This window comes from Lepisosteus platostomus, chromosome 2, assembly GCF_059453375.1.
Source record: "Lepisosteus platostomus isolate fLepPlt1 chromosome 2, fLepPlt1.hap1, whole genome shotgun sequence".
NCBI classification, from domain to species: domain Eukaryota; kingdom Metazoa; phylum Chordata; class Actinopteri; order Semionotiformes; family Lepisosteidae; genus Lepisosteus; species Lepisosteus platostomus.
The window spans coordinates 64,700,768-64,721,655 of NC_142612.1; the positions used below are offsets into that span (position 1 = coordinate 64,700,768).

General features: G+C 38.3%; 2 protein-coding genes and 1 long non-coding RNA gene across 4 annotated transcripts in view; 1 reads left to right on the top strand and 2 right to left on the bottom strand.

Moving 5' to 3' along the window:
* pid1 (phosphotyrosine interaction domain containing 1) overlaps nt 1-14,602 on the bottom strand; it is a 33,908-nt gene extending 19,306 nt beyond the window's left edge. The window contains exon 1 of the mRNA XM_088613042.1: nt 14,374-14,602. Within this exon, the coding sequence (XP_088469168.1) occupies nt 14,374-14,403 (30 nt within the window). The 5' untranslated portion in view covers nt 14,404-14,602. The remainder of the gene's footprint in view (nt 1-14,373) is intronic.
* LOC148676788 (uncharacterized) lies at nt 12,694-19,325 on the top strand. Its single transcript, XR_015928533.1, has 2 exons — nt 12,694-12,899; nt 18,720-19,325. It is a non-coding gene; the product is annotated as an uncharacterized LOC148676788 (long non-coding RNA).
* dner (delta/notch-like EGF repeat containing) overlaps nt 19,034-20,888 on the bottom strand; it is a 70,578-nt gene continuing 68,723 nt past the window's right edge. For both annotated transcript variants that reach the window (XM_088613029.1, XM_088613018.1), the window contains 2 exons: nt 20,556-20,802; nt 19,034-20,053 (listed from right to left, as the gene is read on the bottom strand). In XM_088613029.1, coding sequence (XP_088469155.1) covers nt 19,942-20,053; nt 20,556-20,802 — 359 coding nt within the window. In that variant the 3' untranslated portion in view covers nt 19,034-19,941. The remainder of the gene's footprint in view (nt 20,054-20,555; nt 20,803-20,888) is intronic.

The following is a 20,888-nucleotide window of genomic DNA, read 5'->3' on the forward strand; positions in this document are numbered from 1 at the left end:
AATTGTTGTGCAGAGCACTAATGGCTTGTGGCCCTTTAGTCTGATGAGGCTTTTAAATGTATAGTTTGCCAACTAAGGTGGAACTATGTACTATATTGAGCCAGTCATCCCACGGAGTCATCTCTCTGCTTTCATTTTAAAAAAGGCACCTCTTTTCCTGCCAAGGAGAAGACATACTATAGTTGCTTTCAAACATTGAAAATTCAGATTCTAATTTCTGAAAATAAATATAGTGGATGGACAACATTGCATTCCAGTTTCTTTCATACACTGTCACACTTGCCAGAGAGGCCTTTTAAGTGCTAGACCAGTGAGGTATTTAAGAAATGAAATAATATGCTACTGAGGTTGAAGAAAGCTATCAGTCTGTCCACAGTTACCCCTCAGCTTGTCCAGAATTCTTTGGGAACTTAACCAAATGCAGCTTCTGTGGCAAAAACCAAAACTGGAAGCCTACAGTTCCAGCAGAAAAGAACACCCCCATGTCTCACCCTCAGTGTAACCCGAGAATCCTCTCTGACCCCAAAACCTAAAAAAATAAAAATACAGTACAACAAAAGCCACATGTCTATAAAAGTTTGGTGACCTTAGCATCAACATTTTAAATGCTCTGAAAGGAGCTGACATTCCTGTGGTTGCAAAAAGAAAGTCACTGCTTCTTCTGAGACTGGGTGTAAGGAAATATTATGGAATTGTAAGTATTATGATACAAGTTTTAAGATAAAAATCCTGGATGCATGTTATGCTTAATGTAAGAATCTGCCCTTTCGCCATTTCTAAACCTGAGCATATCTTAAATTCCCAAAGACTGAAATGAAAACCTATTTTGCTCTTTGTGTAAATTATTTTGAAGTATTTCTTCTTGATTGTCTGCGTCCAACGCCCTTGCCGCCTTCGTTCAGCTGTGGCCAGGCAGCAGATTCTCTTTCCACCTCTCCGCTCTCGACTCTATCCCCCAGATTGTTCCACTTGCAGTCCTGGCAAGGCTCAGTCCCACTTCCCAGGTGCCTCGGATTCCTGCTTTCCTTTGGCGGCTCCTCTGCCCGGCTCCAGATCTGTACCCCTGCCTTCAGCTCAGGCCTTCGCATCTATGGAAACACGTGCGCCTCTTTCCCTGTTTCCACTGGAGCCACTCACCTGCTCTCCCTTCCCCCCTTCCCCATTCCGCCCATTGGGATCAGTCCCTCTAAGTATAGTCATCCACATGTATTCTGGTTAAATGTGCTTTGTCATCTCTCTCTCTCTTCACAACTCACAAGACTGAAACGTTCCTTCTTACCTTCTGCAATCTAGTCATTGACCACTTTAGCTGCTAGTCAAAGCAGTGAAACTCTCACAACACAACACAAAACGGCTCACAACAACTTAAGTTTATGCCTTTTGAACCCTTTACCTCAGGCACTTACTGTAGGGTATGTTGGTCAGATACGTATTTCACACAGTCTGCCTTACTTTCAACTGCTACACTCCTCAAAACTTTTTTGAGATTTACAGTAGCCTGCTTCTGGATCTTTCTTCATTTACAAGTTTGTCTTCATCCTTCTGTTCTTGGATGATTTTTTCTCATTGAGGCTCCCCCTGTCAGAGCTTCTTTAGCTTTAATTTAATCCACAAACCAGGCTTCTACTGTTATCATTTCCAGAGATATTACATATATTATTTATATATTATTTAAGGGGACATCATTCCAGGTGGAAATTGACCATGGTCTCATTTTAACCTTGACTTTTTTTTGGGGGGATGTCTGAGTTCCCTTCAATATAGAGAAAACTTCTTTGGGATTTCCTTATAAACTGGTTTTCCTTCTCCTCCGTCAGATGAGTTACCCCAATAAAGCTCACTAAATGAATTGCATGACTTCTTTGCCTTTAATAAGAGTTTATTTGAACTACTGAAATATTTAACATGACTTCCAGCTGCTGACGTAACTCTCCAGTTAATTCATGCTCTGCCAGAATGTTTATAAATGCACAGTTTAATAATGGGGAAAAACAAGATGCTGAAAAATCACCTCTATACTGCTATACTGCAACACAATGGCAATGCTATCTTTTAATCTGTAGAGTGTATTCCAGGCTATGGCAGACTAATCCAGCTTGGCTGAGGTGTTTTTTAAGATCAAGCAAAGTGTGGTGTGCGAATCTGAATATTAAGCAGCTCAATGTGTATGTCTTTACTATGTAACCGACATTTCTCCTATACCACATCATAACATTGTAACGGAAACAAACACCTCGCATTTAAAGTATCCGATTTTCCATTTTGTTGATCATGGCCATAACAAAAGATATTCAAATATGTACAGTACTAACTTATTTTTTTCCAAAAAAACAAAAACAGTGGTGTTCAGATGTCAATTTGTTCAGCTACTTATCTATTAGAGTTGGGATCCATGTGGTACCTCTTACGAGATGTCTAGAGCAAAGTACAAGTCAATAATGATCTGATAAAAGTACAAACAGGACAGCCTGTGCTAAGGCTGCTGGCAATAGTGTGGACGGACAGGAACCTTTGACGTCCTGACCTTGGCTTGCTTTCTTCCCAGAAAAGTTCTACAGGAAAGGTTAAGATGGCACAATATTACAGACAGAAACCAACATATCTTTAGAGAAAATGTCATATTTTCTGAATAGTTCTCTTTGGAATAAATCAGTTCGTATTACAACAAAAGGCTCTTGAAGACAAAGAGGCACCTCACAGCCGTACAGTAAAATCATTTTCAGGCTGCACATCTTTTAAAGAGAGAAAGTTACATTACATTTAAATCAATAGCGTATGTGGAATCTTGCCCTTATCTTGCGTCTGACATCTTTTTTTTGTAATAATGCTCCTTACATGAAACACAGCTGACAACTATAAAAATAGTATCGTCAAGTCTGCAAGGCACAGTTTGACTTGAATTCCTTTTTTACTTTCCTTTGTAAAATGCTTTGAAGATTACTGGTGCTTTTCAATTATCACTTATAGGCCTCCAATGAGAATGTTCTGCAACATTAGGTGAGGGCAGAGTGTGTTTGTATGGAAATGTCTAACTCTCACCATGCCCTGTAGTAGAAGTCATCACAGACTTTCAGCATGTCATTAACACTATTTTGTTTCCTTTTACAGTTCTTTTTTCTTTATAATAATGCCTCACTCACCTTAGCACTCTTCTATCACTGGAAACACAGATTTAAGAAAGCTACAATAATGACAGCTTCCAATTAAAGAGAAAACTAACATTTACAACATGCCATGCAGTCTGTGTCATCAGGATGCAGTTACCTTTTCTTCGGTGCCGCAGATATTTTAAACAAAGACATATTCAGGTACAAAGAAAAATGCGTCTTAGCTAACAAAATAAATGTCATTATAGGCCATACAATGCATTAGCTGAACCAGTATTTTAACTATACTGTATCCTAATCTATATAGCAGTGTGCATGATCCTTAACAGATTACAGATGTTAAGTAAAGGCTTCCAGGCCCTGGGGAAAACATTCCTTGTGAAAGAAGATTTCAAGTCATTGAGATCTGGAGTCTTGTAAGAACTGTATTTCTCCGACTTGCTCTTCCTCTCTGTGGGATCCCAATTACCACTCTAAAAACCTTCAGAAAGATGGTATGTTTTGTTCACGCAGGCTAAAATATGCTTTATTGTTATCCACAGAACAATATGAATACAATACTACTCACTCACGCCGACTAAAAACAGAGAATATTATGGATCGTATGTTTGTTTTACGTATTTCTTTTTTTTGGAACGGTATACTATTGCAATGCTCATATCATATGAACAGTAGTTTCATTTTATATATCCATGCAATGTAATAGAAATAGTTTATATGAAGCCCACTGTTGATTTGAACTTTTAATAAATGGAATGTTTATACTGGGGACCATATCTTCGTGGTAACACTTGGGAACTAAAAACGGATGCTTAACATGTTTTCTGTATTAAGCTATGCCAAAGATAATTATGTGATATTTCAAATATATTCAAATACGTCAGTAGCAACTTCTACAGGGTTTGAGGTCAGCACACAACGGAGAGCAGGATGTGTCTGCTGTAAGTACTGCGTATTTATTTTGCGACGCACACATCCAATTCAAGACGCTGACTGACAAGGATGCCCAGGGTCAGCAAGAAGGAAGTGAGTGGAGAGATGAAAGAGCCCTCTGGAAAGCAGACAAGCAGATGGCTGTACACTGGCCAGTATACTGAAGTACAAATGGTTCTTCCTAACTAAATTCAGATTGTTATAATTGAACCCCAGCTATGCCAGAGGGGAGAAGACAGTAAAACAAGTTGTGATATGTATGTGACATTCACTTAATTCTGCCAAAATATATTTACAGCATTTTAGGTCTGTAGCAAAGAAGCAAAAACACAGCTGACATGTTCAGAACTGATGGTACCTTACTACAGAGAGACAAGCAGGAAAACACTGAGCATACAGACTTCACTGACAAAGCCTTAGGGTATAAAATCAGTGTCAAGATGCTGAATTACTGAGAAGTTATAACAAAGTTTTTTTTGCTGACCATGCTGTATATACACTTTTACACTATATAAAATGAGTTGCCAGCTGCTCTCATCCAGACATGGGAAGTGTGGTCTTCTGGATATACTGGATGTTTCAGTCTCCGCATAGCAGATGACCTTTAACGACAGCTTTTAGATCAGGTACTGGATATCTCCATAGACAAAGTTAACAGCTTCTCCTTTAACTTGGTTTGATTAAGCCACACTACATCAACGTTCTTGCATTCCATTATTGTTTCCTGTTTTAAACACATTTAAATACGTGTCAGCTATGACAGGTAAACAGTTCTTGTAGGCTCAGCACTTTGTACATTTTCCTGTGTGTGTTTCTCTGTAGTTTCCCCTTTATTGCTTTCTCCATAGGCTAAAAAATAAGCTGTCTACTTGATTGGTCCATGGCATGAATTATAAGTGAAATGTCTCTCTGCCAGTCTTCAGCAGAGAAAGAACAGTGAAGAGGCCATACATTTCTAAAATGATCAAAACAAATAAAGTCTCCAGGCATGATATGATTGTCAGGAAATTCTGCAATCTTGATTTGAGGGTGAAAATCATAGCATTTGAGGTTTAGGATTTAGAGACTTGAAATTATTAGCCCACTTAGTCTCACTTTAAAACACAGATTTATCAAATTCCACTAGGTTTGTCCAGAAATGTGTCCACTGGGAGCTGAATCAGTGTTTGATACTTTTCATTTGTTTTTAAATGATAGCTGTTTCACTACATTAAAAAACCTCTGTTTTATTTTTATTACTGGATTATATAGTATTGTACAGTATATGTATTAAAATTTATGGGTAAAGTAAAACAACTGAGTACAGTATGTGCCAGGTAGCAGGTTTTCCATAATGGAAAACAGTGTACAAAAGACCAGAATTTATTGAAAATGTGCATTTCTAAATTGATTTTGTACCCGATAACCCTGGTGTCACTGGTTCTTGAAACTTAAATGTTTGGAACACAATCATTTCAGCAAAAGTAAGGAGAGCCTGGAGCAAACTTATTGAGAAAGACAGTACTTGACTGTCACAGATGTTGGCTGGGGTGTAGGAATGGCAGTGCATCAACAGGAACTGGCTGGAATCCAGAGGTTAAACACATAAAAAGAAGCTTCAGTTTTATTCCAAGATAACAATAAGCTTGACTCTGTTTCTGAGAATGAGTACTCTTTAACCACAATGTCACAATCTAGATACACAAGCATATGCTCTATAAACAAACCAGAAGACCACAAAGAGGAGAAACTTCACAGTGTGTAGTGTTTATTCATAATGGAAGGGACTGATGCAATAAATCTTGTTGCAGCTCTTAAAGACAAACAGCTTACATATAAATGCCATCTGTGAGACAGGAACACCAGTATGTACATTACTTGCATTTTAAGGCCTGCAGTTATTGAGGTGAAACCCCAGTAAGTTATTGGAATTTGCCTCATCATTTATTATTGACACATGTGGTTACAGAAGAAGTTGTGGAATATACGCACTTTTTACACTACAGTTTTCATATCCTTTCCAGACTTTTTGCAAAATGGATGTGTCCAACAAAAAGCCTTAAGAATTATTTCTTTGTTTTCCTTATTTCAAAACATTACATAGATATACAGTATAAGTTATATACATGTCAATAAAATCTAAACATCCTGTAAGAGCACTGAAACTTACCAGATCAGAAGCCTACAATGTAATACATGCGCCTTGCTTTCAAAAGTGTTTTTCAGTATAAAATATGCAAAATTTCAGAATAGAAACAATAAGATGGTGAGCACATTTTTTTCTCTGACAAAAATATTAGTAAAACACTCAAAAGTACTAAAATAATGACCTATTGCTATTCTTAAAAGTTGAACAAACCAGTCAGGTGTTTAAGCACTGAAAGGGTGCACAGATTGCGTTTGTACAATATATTAACATTTCTAAAATAAGGCCTCAAATATGCAGCTCAGTAAGTTTCAAGAATTGATTTAAAGCCCTATGAACAATCAGCCTTATAGGTTAAGAAAAGGAAAAAGATAGAAAAATATAAAATTCACATATGAATGCTAAGCAACAAACATAAAAACATTTAATGAATTTTAATACAGTGACTGGGACAGCTTCAGGGTTCATTCAACTGCAACCTCACCCTTCTGATTTAAATGTGCGGTTTTGTTTCACAAGTCTAAAATGCCACAGTACAGTGTAATTTGAGCAGCAAACCTTAAACCTGTCAAGTCCAAACAAAAAAACGCCTTAATGCCTGAATCTTTTTGGCTTTTTCCATCCAAGCAAGGTCCTGAAAATGTCATCAAAATCTTTTCCATTTGACTAAAATAAAATGGCAGATGGATTTGTAACACAACCTAACCTGGGTATAACAAAATTTGCTATGTGGTTTCTGACAAACTGTTTGACTCTGTCTGATTTATGTTCCTATAGAGGTGAAAACAATTGGAACATACGATGTGTGTGCCTTCTTTAAGCCAAATGATTACCACTCACGGAAAGAGTAACAAAACATTTGAATGCACTGAATGCAAAGCATATATTATTTTAAATCCGAAAGAATAAAAGAGGAGCTCCTGAGTGTCTCAAACAGCAGGCCCTTGAGCAAAGAGCAGGCTGAGCCCTATATTAAAGGAGAGATGAACAAGTGGTTTTCAATTCAAGAACAAAAAAATGTGCAACATGTTAGCAGTATTTCTCTATGTTCAAAAGTAACTAAGTGAAACAATAAGCCATATTCTGTGCTCCAGAGTAGCTGAATCAGAATTCAGGAAAGGGAGTTTTATGTTGAACTGTGAAATCACAAGTTAAGTAATTAATAATAATTAATAATAATTGCTTACACTTATATAGCGCTTTTCTGGACACTCCACTCAAAGCGCTTTACAGGTAATGGGGACTCCCCTCCACCACCACCAATGTGCAGCATCCACCTGGATGATGCGACAGCAGCCATAGTGCGCCAGAACGCTCACCACACATCAGCTATCAGTGGGGAGGAGAGCAGAGTAATGAAGCCAATTCATAATTGAATGGGTATTACTGTACTTCAGATCTGCAATGTCTTAAAATGCTTACTGTACATATCCAAAAAAATAGAGGAACTGGGCTATGTACTGTATCTTCTACAATGAACAATTCCATGACAACAGACGTCACTTGATTTCCTGGTTACAAAATATCCCGGCTATTCAGTGAAATGCTGTAAATAACAAAAAGTGCTGTTCTAAGTAAGTTCCTTTAAACCAAGATAAGATAGAGGATCACCACAGTGATTCAGGAACATCACAGCCATTTCATCCATCCACATATTTCTTTTCAGACTACACCTGCTAAAGCACAAGAAAATTGATAGGTTTTGAAGACTTCCAAGGATTCCCAAGCCTGCTAAGTCTCACAATGATCTGGTGTGGGCAGAAAAGTATCGCTGCAAACTTGGAAGGTCCAAATGTGTCAGTGCAGTCGGTGTAACATTTCCCAAGAAAGGGAGTCTGTGAATTTAATTGAAGTTTCTGTAAACTTCAGAATTAATTCTACTGCTACTACCACTACTTACATCATTAGTACAGACATGAGTCAGTTCCAAAGGCGGCCATGCATGACTACCTCTCCCATGCTTCACACATGAGGTTGTGTTTTTTGGAACGTACTGTATGCAGTTCCTTTCTTTCTCCACACTTTAACATTTCCATCACTTTGGTTAAGGTTTATCTTGGTCTCATATGTCCATAAAACTTTGTTCCAAAACGCTCCTGGCTCTATCCTATAGCATGGTGGAGGCAGTGTCATGGCCTGGGCATAAGATCTGGGACTACTTGAAATTTCCTGAGTCTGGCACACTGTACTAACAAAATCGGGAAATGGAAAATATGGAATTTCTGTACACCAATAAATTTTAATGGTTTGTGGCGGCCATGTTTTTTAAAAGGCAGCTATTTGCTGTGAAAGCTCCTTGACAGACAACATGACTTATGATATGCTTGCCATGTTTCGCTTTTGTTTGGATTTAACTGGCGACTCACTCAAGTGTTTTTCATCAAATCTGAGATGGCAGCCAAACCATGACACAAAGACTTGAACACAATTTTATCATGGACAAGGCAAAACATGGCCAATTAAGTTTTAAACCTCCTAATGCTGAGTTTAAAAGAACAACAGTTTTCAACAGTGCATGTCATGGACACATAATGTAGCAGCCTGTGTAACTTTTAGTCAGACACTTCTTCCAATACACATTTAGAATCCTGCAGTATTTCATGACTTTTTCATTGGAGGGGTTCATACATATAAACAATATAGTTTGAGCAATTTTACTTTTTCGAAGACCAAAAGCATGTAGTGTACCTTGCTGTCTTGAGTGAAAATGATCATAAGCCATTCAGGAGTAAAATGCTGAAAACTGCAAAACAAAATTACAATCTTCTGTGCAACAACAAAAGTCTGAGGTGATAACTGAGAGAGTGTGTCAGTATACAGTGCCTTGCGAAAGTATTCGGCCCCCTTGAACTTTTCAACCTTTTGCCACATTTCAGGCTTCAAACATAAAGATATAAATTTTTTATTTTATGTGAAGAATCACCAACAAGTGGAACACAATTGTGAAGTGGAACGAAATCTATTGGATTTTTGAAACTTTTTTAACTAATAAAAAAATGAAAAGTGGGGCGTGCAAAATTATTCGGCCCCCTTGCGTTAATACTTTGTAGAGCCACCTTTTGCTGCGATTACAGCTGCAAGTCGCTTGGGGTATGTCTATCAGTTTTGCCCATCGAGAGACTGAAATTCTTGCCCATTCTTCCTTGCAAAACAGCTCGAGCTCAGTGAGGTTGGATGGAGAGCGTTTGTGAACAGCAGTTTTCAGCTCTTTCCACAGATTCTCGATTGGATTCAGGTCTGGACTTTGACTTGGCCATTCAAACACCTGGATACGTTTATTTGTGAACCATTCCTTTGTAGATTTTGCTGTATGTTTGGGATCATTGTCTTGTTGGAAGATAAATCTCCGTCCCAGTTTCAGGTCTTTTGCAGACTCCAACAGGTTTTCATCCAGAATGGTCCTGTATTTGGCTGCATCCATCTTCCCCTCAATTTTAACCATCTTCCCTGTCCCTGCTGAAGAAAAGCAGGCCCAAACCATGATGCTGCCACCACCATGTTTGACAGTGGGGATGGTGTGTTGAGGGTGATGAGCTGTGTTGCTTTTACGCCAAACATTTCGTTTTGCATTGTGGCCAAAAAGTTCGATTTTGGTTTCATCTGACCAGAGCACCTTCTTCCACATGTTTGGGGTGTCTCCCAGGTGGCTTGTGGCAAACTTTAGACGAGACTTTTTATGGATATCTTTGAGAAATGGCTTTCTTCTTGCCACTCTTCCATAAAGGCCAGATTTGTGCAGTGTAAGACTGATTGTTGTCCTATGGACAGACTCTCCCACCTCAGCTGTAGTTCTCTGCAGTTCATCCAGAGTGATCATGGGCCTCTTGGCTGCATCTCTGATCAGTCTTCTCCTTGTCTGAGCTGAAAGTTTAGAGGGACGGCCAGGTCTTGGTAGATTTGCAGTGGTCTGATACTCCTTCCATTTCAAGATGATCGCTTGCACAGTGCTCCTTGGGATGTTTGAAGCTTGGGAAATCTTTTTGTATCCAAATCCGGCTTTAAACTTCTCCACAACAGTATTACGGACCTGCCTGGTGTGTTCCTTGGTCTTCATGATGCTCTCTGCGCTTTCAACAGAACCTTGAGACTATCACAGAGCAGGTGCATTTATACAGAGACTTGATTACACACAGGTGGATTCTATTTATCACCATCAGTCATTTAGGACAACATTGGATCATTCAGAGATCCTCGCTGAACTTCTGGAGTGAGTTTGCTGCACTGAAAGTAAAGGGGCCGAATAATTTTGCACGCCCCACTTTTCATTTTTTTATTAGTTAAAAAAGTTTCAAAAATCCAATAGATTTCGTTCCACTTCACAATTGTGTCCCACTTGTTGGTGATTCTTCACATAAAATAAAAAATTTATATCTTTATGTTTGAAGCCTGAAATGTGGCAAAAGGTTGAAAAGTTCAAGGGGGCCGAATACTTTCGCAAGGCACTGTATATACTTTATACTGGTCCAGGACTATCACATCCATCTGAACCATCTATGGAATCATTTTCAGACTGTAGGCTACAACATAAGAAGTTCTAGAAAGAAATAACACACATATCAGCTGTATGGCTGTGGCTGCATGAAAATAGTTTGCATGCTCGGAGGCCACAAAGTCATAACAACCTGGCAGCTCAGAGACAGATATGCTGTCTTCTGTAGGAGCATTCTGTGAGCATCTGATGTGGTAGCAGAGAGGGGAGTTAGGTGTTTTGTCCTTGAGAGACCTGATGGAAGACAACATGGTGGAGATGTTGTGGTGACCACTATGCTGATTTCTTAGTTGTTCAAGTTATCCTGTGGGTGGGGGGGTAGAGTGATGCTGATGTGGAGAAGAATCTCCTTTCCAGATTTGGAATACCTTTGGTGAACACTGAGGATAGCCTCGCGGATTAGTGATACACTGATGAAATGCTTGTGCATTACAATGCAAGGCGATACAGTATCAGGATAACAACGACTAGGATGGTAAAACATTAGGAAAATGACAAACAAACTTCACCCGTGGGCTGCAGCTGAACAGGACGAGTGGTGGATCATCCCACAGCAGTCTGTCCAGAGGCTGGTCAGGTGTGAGTACAAATGCTCAGGTATGAGTACGAATGCCCTAGGAAGTCGTACTCTATTCCTTATACTGTTTGAATTGTGGCAGTGTGCCATGTTTCATATTTACTTATTTTTACAGTTATGATATTGACAAACTGTATTCAGGACTCCTTATGTATTGCACAATGTATTTATCACAATTGAATTCATTAATGTATAAAGCCTGTAATGTTCACTTCCTTAAAAAAATTAAGTTTTAATTACACTGTATCAAGGGCATTCATGAATATATCGATAACTGTTGTAAGAGGCCAGCAGGTGAAGGCAATACTGCAGTTCTTGTCTTCATCAGAGAGGGATAGAAGCATCCCAGCTATCTACAGGAGGGGATATATGGATTAAATGTAGTTAGAACTAAAAAACAAGCTAGTGTCTGTTTTTCTTTTGTGGAGATTTCTTTGTTGTACATAAAAGGGAGCTTGACTACATCTTCGTGTCCATCTCCTGAAACCCTGAAACCCTCCATTTTGTAACAATTCCTACTGCCAAACTACCAACCCAGTTATATCATACTGAATAGAGTGTATATAGAAAGCTGTCATTTCCAAAGGCCATTCCAGTCACAAGGTAAGTACACACAGTAATGCGTACAGTACAGTAGCTATACAGATGGATAATGGAGATGTCTTTAGAATTCCACAAACGGTGGGTTCACATGAACTGAAGGAACTGTGGATAATGAGGTACTGTTAAAACAAGGCCTTGGCACCACTGCATCTGTAAGGCACCAGATATTGTACTGCTGTTACCAAGGCAATCCTCCAGTTCCAGACAATCTGTGCACCGTGGATGCTCAAAGCTAACAACGGGCACTCTGTGCTGCCCAGTGCCTAACAATCAGCTTCAGATGTATCCCAGTTTTTCAATTAAATTCATAGAATAGCCATCTTCACATGCAGTCAATTTTGTGACTACAATACAAAACAAATCTAAATAAATAAATAATTACTAAAAACAATGTGCAGATGTCTGTGTTTTTGTCAAAAAGGGGTATTTTTTTTACCTTTAACATTAGAAAAACCTAAGTTATTCATGTTTTTCGCTCTGTTTAGAAATTTTCTAATCATTCTATTGGTCTTGTTATTTGCACGAGAAGCAATTAAACAGCAGAAGGTGGTGTTTATGAATGCCAGTGTGCCAGGAAAAGTACTATAATTAAAGACAATATCTGTCTGCACCGGATCTCTCTGAGCACAGTATTATAGCGAACTCTATCAAGATGGAGTTTTTGAGGTACTGTACTTTCTGAAAAGGTTTTCTCCTCCCTCTTTCTTCGATAGCTTAATGGCCTTGTAAACCATGCCTTCACCAGTGCTTTGTTAATGTCATAAATAAAAAAGAACTATATTTTCACCGTTTCTAAATTGCAAAGAAAACAATCTGTTCTTTCTAAAATTGTTTTTCCAAAATGAAGAACTGCTTGTTTAGTTTTGTGTGTATGGTGGTTGTGCTTGGGGAGGTGTACTATCCATGGAATGTGTGAAAAAATTAAGTGGTCAGATTTTGAACCCAGCGGTAACACACGTCTGTTTCGTTTTCAGCTATACTGGACTACTTACTGAAGTCTGAAATTTTCAAGTTCACAAACTACAGCTATATCACAACCCTATTAGGATGCATCTCTCTGCTGAGGTGAGTTACTGTACCGTCGTCATTAAGTCACTAAAAAAGGTTCTGGGATTTGGACGTTTTTATTCTGGTTGTTATTTGGTTAGATATTCTTTATTGCACTTATAACAATTAAAACTGTTTACAAAAAAGTTCAATTTTGTTCCTTATACACATAATGCCGGCATTGCAAAATACGCCGTAACGTCTTTACAATCCGAATAAAGTAATATACTGTACTATGCGCAAAAGTAGATGCATAAAGTTCTACTAAGTGCCGGTTAAGTGCCTGAAAGTTACGCAAACTCAAGTTCACTAAAATTTTAATCGACAGTAGTTCGTGACGTTAACTCCCCTGAATATTACTGTAAATTAAGTGATCGATAACAAAAAGTACAGCAAAATACAGCTTTACTGTACACAGTCTTACAGTTGCAGTATTTTTGTAAACCAAATGTAAAAAACAATAGTCTTTAAAGTAAAAAATAATCGAATAGCATGTAATTTTGTAGGTGACTACACAAACACACAGTACTATTAAAATACATCATAAAGTTATTTTGTTTGTATTGTGTTATTAATGGAAATAAATGTCCAATTCACGGATTAAAGCAGAGCAAAATACACTCAGAACAGTATTCCAAAGTTTACTACGCGATGCAATCTTTCTGTCTTCATGCCAAACGTTGTCAGTGGTATTGTGCAAGTTCATTTGGCACGCTGTCTGATTCGCCATCTGGTTAACATTTAGGGAGAAAGGACGAGAAGCCAATATTGGAGCACGGATAACCCTGAGCCCCCTGAGACCACAATACGTGTCATTAACATTTTTGTTTCACCTACAAAACAGGTCAAAATCTCTCCGGTTAATTACGACGTTACGCACACTGAATTCAATTAAAATAAAAATAGTTTGCGAAGTAAAAGTTTGTGTACAAAGCTAAGAAGGATACAACAGCTTGTAAACATATGTTGCACGAAACAGCGTAGAAAAACACTAAGTGATATACCCCGAGGACATGCACAAGTTGAATTTACAGCACAACAGGCGTTCGTATGCTAACAATTTTACAAGATGGCAAACCGTCTAGTCAATGAGTACCAGTCACTCAATTTAACTTATCCGTATCCGAAGCTGTGTGGTACCATCACTGGTACAAGTTACTGTTATAAAATATTACATATACTATATAGGACTATATACGATATAACGATTTAACTTGCAATGGTCAAATGTAGAAAAGCTCACAACGAGCCACATACAAGTCTGCTTCTGGGCTACATACAGTACAATAGCCTGGACCACTGACATCAGTATCGTATTCCACAATATCACAGGTATATCCAGGCGTGTGTAGTCAATACGTATTTACCACTGCTATGGAAATTATATTGAGGATGCAAGCTATTTTATCATATATTCAAGCGCTTCATTGCGGGAAAACTCAACAATATTACCTATAAATCAACAAACGAAACAGAATCGCCTGGTTCTTACCTGCAATCGTTCTGTCGCAGGTTGCCACATATTAAATACAGTCGCGGTTTTCCTAGCTATTTTATTGTTTGCTTCTGCCTGATGTGTAGTCCAGCTCACATCTGCTACCACAGAATGCTCTCTCTCGTCTTCTCCCCTGCAATCCGAAGTAATTCGAAGAAAACAGTGAATTCCAATGGTAAGCGAGAACGGAGCTCCGCCTGCAAAAATAACAGGAACCTTTTTACTCAGTTCCAATGAGAAACTGCAGAAGGCAGCCGAGAGAAGAGGTCTGCGCATTCTTTATAACACCATAGAGCCCAACGAGCTCCTTTCTGCTGGCCTTCAGAAGTTTCAGAAGTGGACTTCATCATTCTGTGAAGCAAAAGCAAAAACCCCAAAAAGTTACCATGAATAAAAAGAGGTCAAACGGTACAGCATTCATACAGCGTAAGCATATACATTTGGCTTTTACTTAAAAAAAACATTAAGGTAATAGCACGTTTTAGGAACATTTCATTATTTAAACTGGATTTACTAAAATGAGGTAAAAAAATCGCATTTTAAATAAAAGGCATTTTAATGTAAAATCGGGATTAATTATTTTAATCTCACAGTTTTTAGCAGCACATTGGATCATTGGGAGAAAGAAAGAGCATTGAACATGACTTGTTAAAGAAAAAAAAAACTTCCATGAATCATTCATGACATGCTTACTCCTTTAGGCCATACAAATCTTGAAAATACTAGGTGGTTTCCTCTTTCGCTGTAACAGCCAATTGCTCATGTTTAAACTGTGTCCAGAAACACGGACCCCCAAAGGAGTAGTAGCGTTTTCAAGTGACTGAATCGACAAATCAAAGCAAGAGAGATTATGGGCTAGGCAGTCTGACGTTGGAGATGGCGTGGAGCGCAATCAATAACAGTCCCAAGTGTCTTGTTAATTGTGATACTATTTTGTGGCCAAATGTGAGTTGTAACTTCTAATATTTTCTTTAATAGAAAAGCATGAAAAATCCATATGTTTTCCATGCATGTCAACAGACATACATTTAATATCACAGGATATTCAAATTCACGCTAGATCTTTTAATCCAACACATTGAATTCTTTTTGGGATGAGATCATATATCATATATCTCATATATATATATATGTCACAATATCATCTTCTCCTATAGTTTTACACATATCTTCTGTGCTCTTCTGTGAAAAGAACGTTGACAGCATCCTTTTTTTCAGAATTAACTAGCACCAGTCAGACAAATATGTTTACTAATCAACATTTTAGATTAAAAAAATAACAGTAACTATTCTCTTTGTGATAGGGACAATACATACTCAAATAACAGTAAAGAACCATCTGTGAAAATCGTGTTAGATTTACACTGCACTAGCAGCTAGACTGCTAGTACTGATCCAGAAACGTCTGAGCATTGATACCTCCGTTTAGTGACAGTGTGACACCTCCAGTGCTGTCATCCTTTATTCTTAGCATTGTGCAATAGTTCAGTAACTGAACTACTGCCTTGAATCTTGTGGCTCAAACAGTAGAAAGGGTTACTGTGTGCGATAAGTATTTTTGGAGAGGGTTGGGCTTTGTTTAACGTGATGTTGTTGCCATCAGCAAAATAAGTTCCTCTTCTCGGCCAAAAAAAAAGAGGAAATGTGCATCCGTTATTTAAACTCATGAAGATGGTTTTATCTTTGATATGAGCTACACATTCAAGGATCTGGCTTCAGTTGTTCATTATTCGAGTTTGGTACCATGCTTCTGGACTGGGTTGACAGATACAGCTTGTAAAGGCAGTCAGAGAACTGACTCCTGGCTGCCTGCTAGTTGCAGCACTCTGCTTCTATTGGTTTCCACCATATTGATCTGCACAGCCCTTACTGAAGTCTGAGCCAACGGCAGAGCGGCTCCTAATCTACTCTGATCCGGTCAGAATAACAGCATTGGTGTGCCCCCCACTCCGTTCCTTTGTCAGACCAGGAATTAAACCCTAGAAGACAAAATTGAAAGTCGACAAACCTGTCCCCCCATGTCCTCCTGCATGGGAGGGGGGTGGAAGCCAGGGTACCCCAAGAAACCTCAGGCAAACACACGCAGAACGTGTAAAACTTCATACGGACAGATGCTGAATGCCAGACCCAGGGACCTTGAGCTGTGAGACGGCATGTCACCGTGTGAGTGCTCACCAGCATGCTCGTCTTGGCACCAGACAGTACCCCTGCCACAAAACACTCACTCCCGTTAGCAGGCCTTAGAATGTAATCAACAGGCCAGGAGAATATAAATCAGTTCTGTGAAGATCACAGGAGCTTCTGGATTGCCTTCTAGTTTCCTCTAGATAATTCAGCTCAATTGATCCACTGTAATTATTTCTTCCCTTGGAAATATTTACATTTTGTTCAAGGCTACTTAAATGTGATTGTTCACAGACATATTATGTGATGCTAGCTATTCTTTGAAGATCACAGGAGCTTCTGGAGCTGACACTCCAGCTTTTATTGTCCTGAAGCTTACTTGAGGAAAATAGTGTCAGCTTTACTAGGTGATCAAATAATTAACCCAGTTACAGTAGGTAAGGTCTTGGATGAAATAAAAGCCAAAAGACTCAGTTACATACTCCGTATTTAAACTGACATGGCAGTAATAATGCAGAATTTTCTGAAGTTTCCAAAAACTTTAAATCCCCACTCCCCACTCTGAAGTCCTTACTACAATTAGGTAATACGAGCCAGACATAATTGCCATCAACTAAAAAAACAATAGCATGAATTCCTTTATTACTTCATTCACATTTCAAATTCAAAGCTCAGTGCCTTTAGTTAATCAAAATTATAAACACATTTCATCTAAAATCAGAGTAATGTATTTTACACCCTGCGTGAAACAAATAAGCATGCATCATTACATTCATTTTGAGACTGATTAATTTCACAACACCCTCCAGATACAGCAATTTAATGTGACAGGTGATATGTTGTAATATATTAATGGTAAGATGCAATATAATAATTATTCTATAAACATTGTTTGTGACCTATATTATTTGGCGTTATTATTTTAATACTTAAATAAAGTCAAAAAACAGTATGAGCAGATTTTGTTTTCAGGAGCATGGTGAAATGGACCAGAGATAAAACTCCTGACTTTTGGTGATGGACCCATGTATACAAAACTGAAAAGTGTAAGTTCAATTAATTCGTATGAAAAAAAGTTTCACTATGGCATTAATCCTAGGTTGGACAGCTGTTACACATGATTTCTGAAGAATTGTGTCTGTGTATTCCCCTAACTTGAAAAACAGGGCAAAAGGGAGAGAGACACTAACACCTCTCTGTTGTGTTTGGCTAATGAAGGGTCACTGCCAGCCCTCTTCCTCGTGGGGATGAATTCTAGGGTGACGATATGCAGTACAGCAGCCATCTGATCTTACCCAGCATGTCTCTGAGAGACGAAACCAGAGCACCTGGACAACTCCCATGTCACCTTTAAATAATACATCCATCTGTTTTCTAACCATTGCACATGAGAGCTCAAGCCTATCCAGGCAAGCAACAGGCACAGGGGAGGGTACGTCCTGGACAGGATGCCAGTCCATCGTATAGCACCTTTAAACCATTAATACAGTATACAGTATGGAGGAATTTCCATTTGACCACTAAAGCAGTTATTTGCTCAAGTTAACGTGTCTGGAGGTTGGTTAAATACCAGAAACTTGTTTTTCTCATGGATCCTGACTGAACTGAATTGATTAACACAGTAAACTAATCAGTACAGTAAAAGTGTTCCAAGTGCTGGTCACTTAAAGGCAACCTATAAAATCTGCTCAATTCCTGCTCCAGGAAAAAAGTTTGGTCACTCTTGGTAGAGGACAGCTACTGTAAATTAAGAATGTTTCACATTTTATTTTTCAAATTCATCCACAGCAGGTTATGGACTAATCCCATCCTGCTTCCAGTATTTTCTGGCAGGAACGGGCTAATCTGGCAAAATTACAGTATGTCATACGATATTTACTAACAATACTTTATTTTTCATCAAACAGGTAGGGTATCAAACGTAATGTATTGTTCTTTGTCATTGTTCTTTGTCAACTGCAGCTCAGTTTCTGCAAAATCTGGTTGTTGTGTATGTGTTTTGTTTTACATGCTTTGTAACATGGTTATATAGCGTGCAAATATTAAAACACTTACACAACATCATAAACCACAATGTGCAAAAATAAACCATTATAAAATAAACATTGATGAGATTTTGTGGAGTTTCTGAAAATCTAAGGACCATTCTTTCCCTACATAATGAACAATCTACTATACTTTCAAAATGTAATTCAGAAGAAATCTGTTTTAATTTTAAGAAACACATCGTTGACAAGTGATGGAGATCCTCCAGCCTAGCCTGACCTGGCTCCAGCTGAAGCCTCCAGGGCAACATCCTAACCAGATCCCCACACCACCTCAACTGGCTGCTCTTAATCCAGAAGCGTTGCCACTGTATGCCCAGGCTCTCCCACAGCAGTGACAGATGTGTTGTCAACACATATTTGATAAGTCCATTGAAACTGTTCGGTTACTAACTGTTGCACATACAGTACAATACAGTTGTCAGAAGACTGAATTGCTTCATCTTAAAAAGCAAATATTTCAGAATGAACAGGAAGTACAGAAAAGGAAGTGTTCATTTTGACCTTTATTATCTCATTCAACATATAATAATTTAAATACATGTTTTCTTTAAAAAAAGGAAGATGACCAAGGAAGAATATTTGTCATATCTCAACATGATGCATTTAAGAAGAATTAAAGACTGACCCCATTTAAAACATCACAATAGTATACTGTACATTTACAGAAAACTATACCTGCTACAAATAAGCAAAATTACAGCAAACTCACTATTGGAACGAACTTCCCAGCAGTGACATTGTCATTAGCAGCAAATGATCAAATAATCTTTACTTGCATCAAATAAATGTCTTTCGTCTCTCGTATTTCAGCATTTCAATTGATTTTCCCATCACGGCATATTCTCAAAAGAGCCATTAATTATCTTAGTAATTCAGGCAAAACATATCTGAAATAAGTGACATCTGTGAGGTCTGCAAAATAAAATAATGAAGAAATTATATAGTATAACCATGCACCATATAAGGCAAAACCTAAAGCAGTTTCCTATTTGTTTTTGTTGTACTTTATAACAAATGGACCTATAACTACAACATTTTCAATTACTCTTATCAGCACTAGGTGTTGATGTTTCTATGCTGTTTCTACAATTTTATTTTACCCTATCAATTAAACTGGCACCATGGAAGCTCACACAGTACTCTGTTTAAAACTAGTCCAATACTACTAACCAGTAGCGGTTGTGTACATAGTAATTTTGTTCACCATTTGTTAAATAAATGCACATACCAGTATATGCATACTAAAGTATTAATATAATAACATCACAGATTCTGACATTTAAAATATATTTATCAAATTCTTTCCTCTTATGTTTGTTAATTTAGTTTTTTAAAGAAATACTTAAAAGGTAATTTAAGTACATTTCTCCAAAAGTTTACAGGCATTTTAATTTTACAAGTCTTTTGTCTTGATCAAGGTCACCAAAGGCTTGTCATCAGGACTGTAGTCTTCATAAGCAATTGGAGTGGCATCATACATTGCTGGTCTAGACTTCTTTCCAAATCTGAAAAGAAATTTATACAGATATTGTAAATATACTGTTACTACTAGTATTGTAGATGACACATTCATTCATCCATCTTTTAATCAGATCGTCATTCCATCCATTCATCTATCCATCGGTCAGTCTATCCATCCATTCAACCATTCATCAATCCATCACTCAGTCTGTCCATCCATCCAATCATCAATTCATTGGTCATTTCTGTCCATCAATCCATCAGCCAGTCTGTCCATTCATCCATTCATCCACCAATTCATCAAGCCATCGCTCAGTCTTTCCATCTATTCATCCATCAATTCATCAGTCATTCATCAGTCCATCAGTCAGTCTGTCTATCCATCCATTCAGCCATCCATCCCAACTTTAGCTTGATTGTGGTTATATACAGTAAGTGATTACTCATGTTATCCTGTCTAAACTGGGGGACCCCAGGAGCCAGTGTGCCAGTCTTTTCTGCAGTGATCCATGGTGACCACCTAAGCTCGGCAAGAGTGACAGATACCTGGCATGCCGGATGGATGCAATGGCATTGCTCAGTTCACTGTCAATGCTCCTGCAGTTGTAGAATTCCTCGTATGCTGGTCTGGAGGAGCCCTGGTACTCAATGCGACTGATGCGGCAGATCCCCACGATGAGGATGATGAGCATGAGAACGAAAGCCACACACAGAGCCCCGATGATGATGTACAGGGAGTGCCTAGGCATGTTGCTCAGTGTCTCTGCTGTTCGGCTGGACTTCCACTGCAGATCTGGATGGTGAACATACAGATGGACAGGTTAAGTGAGAACCTACAATATTTAATTTATTGCAGCAATAAATACAGTTTTATGAAGT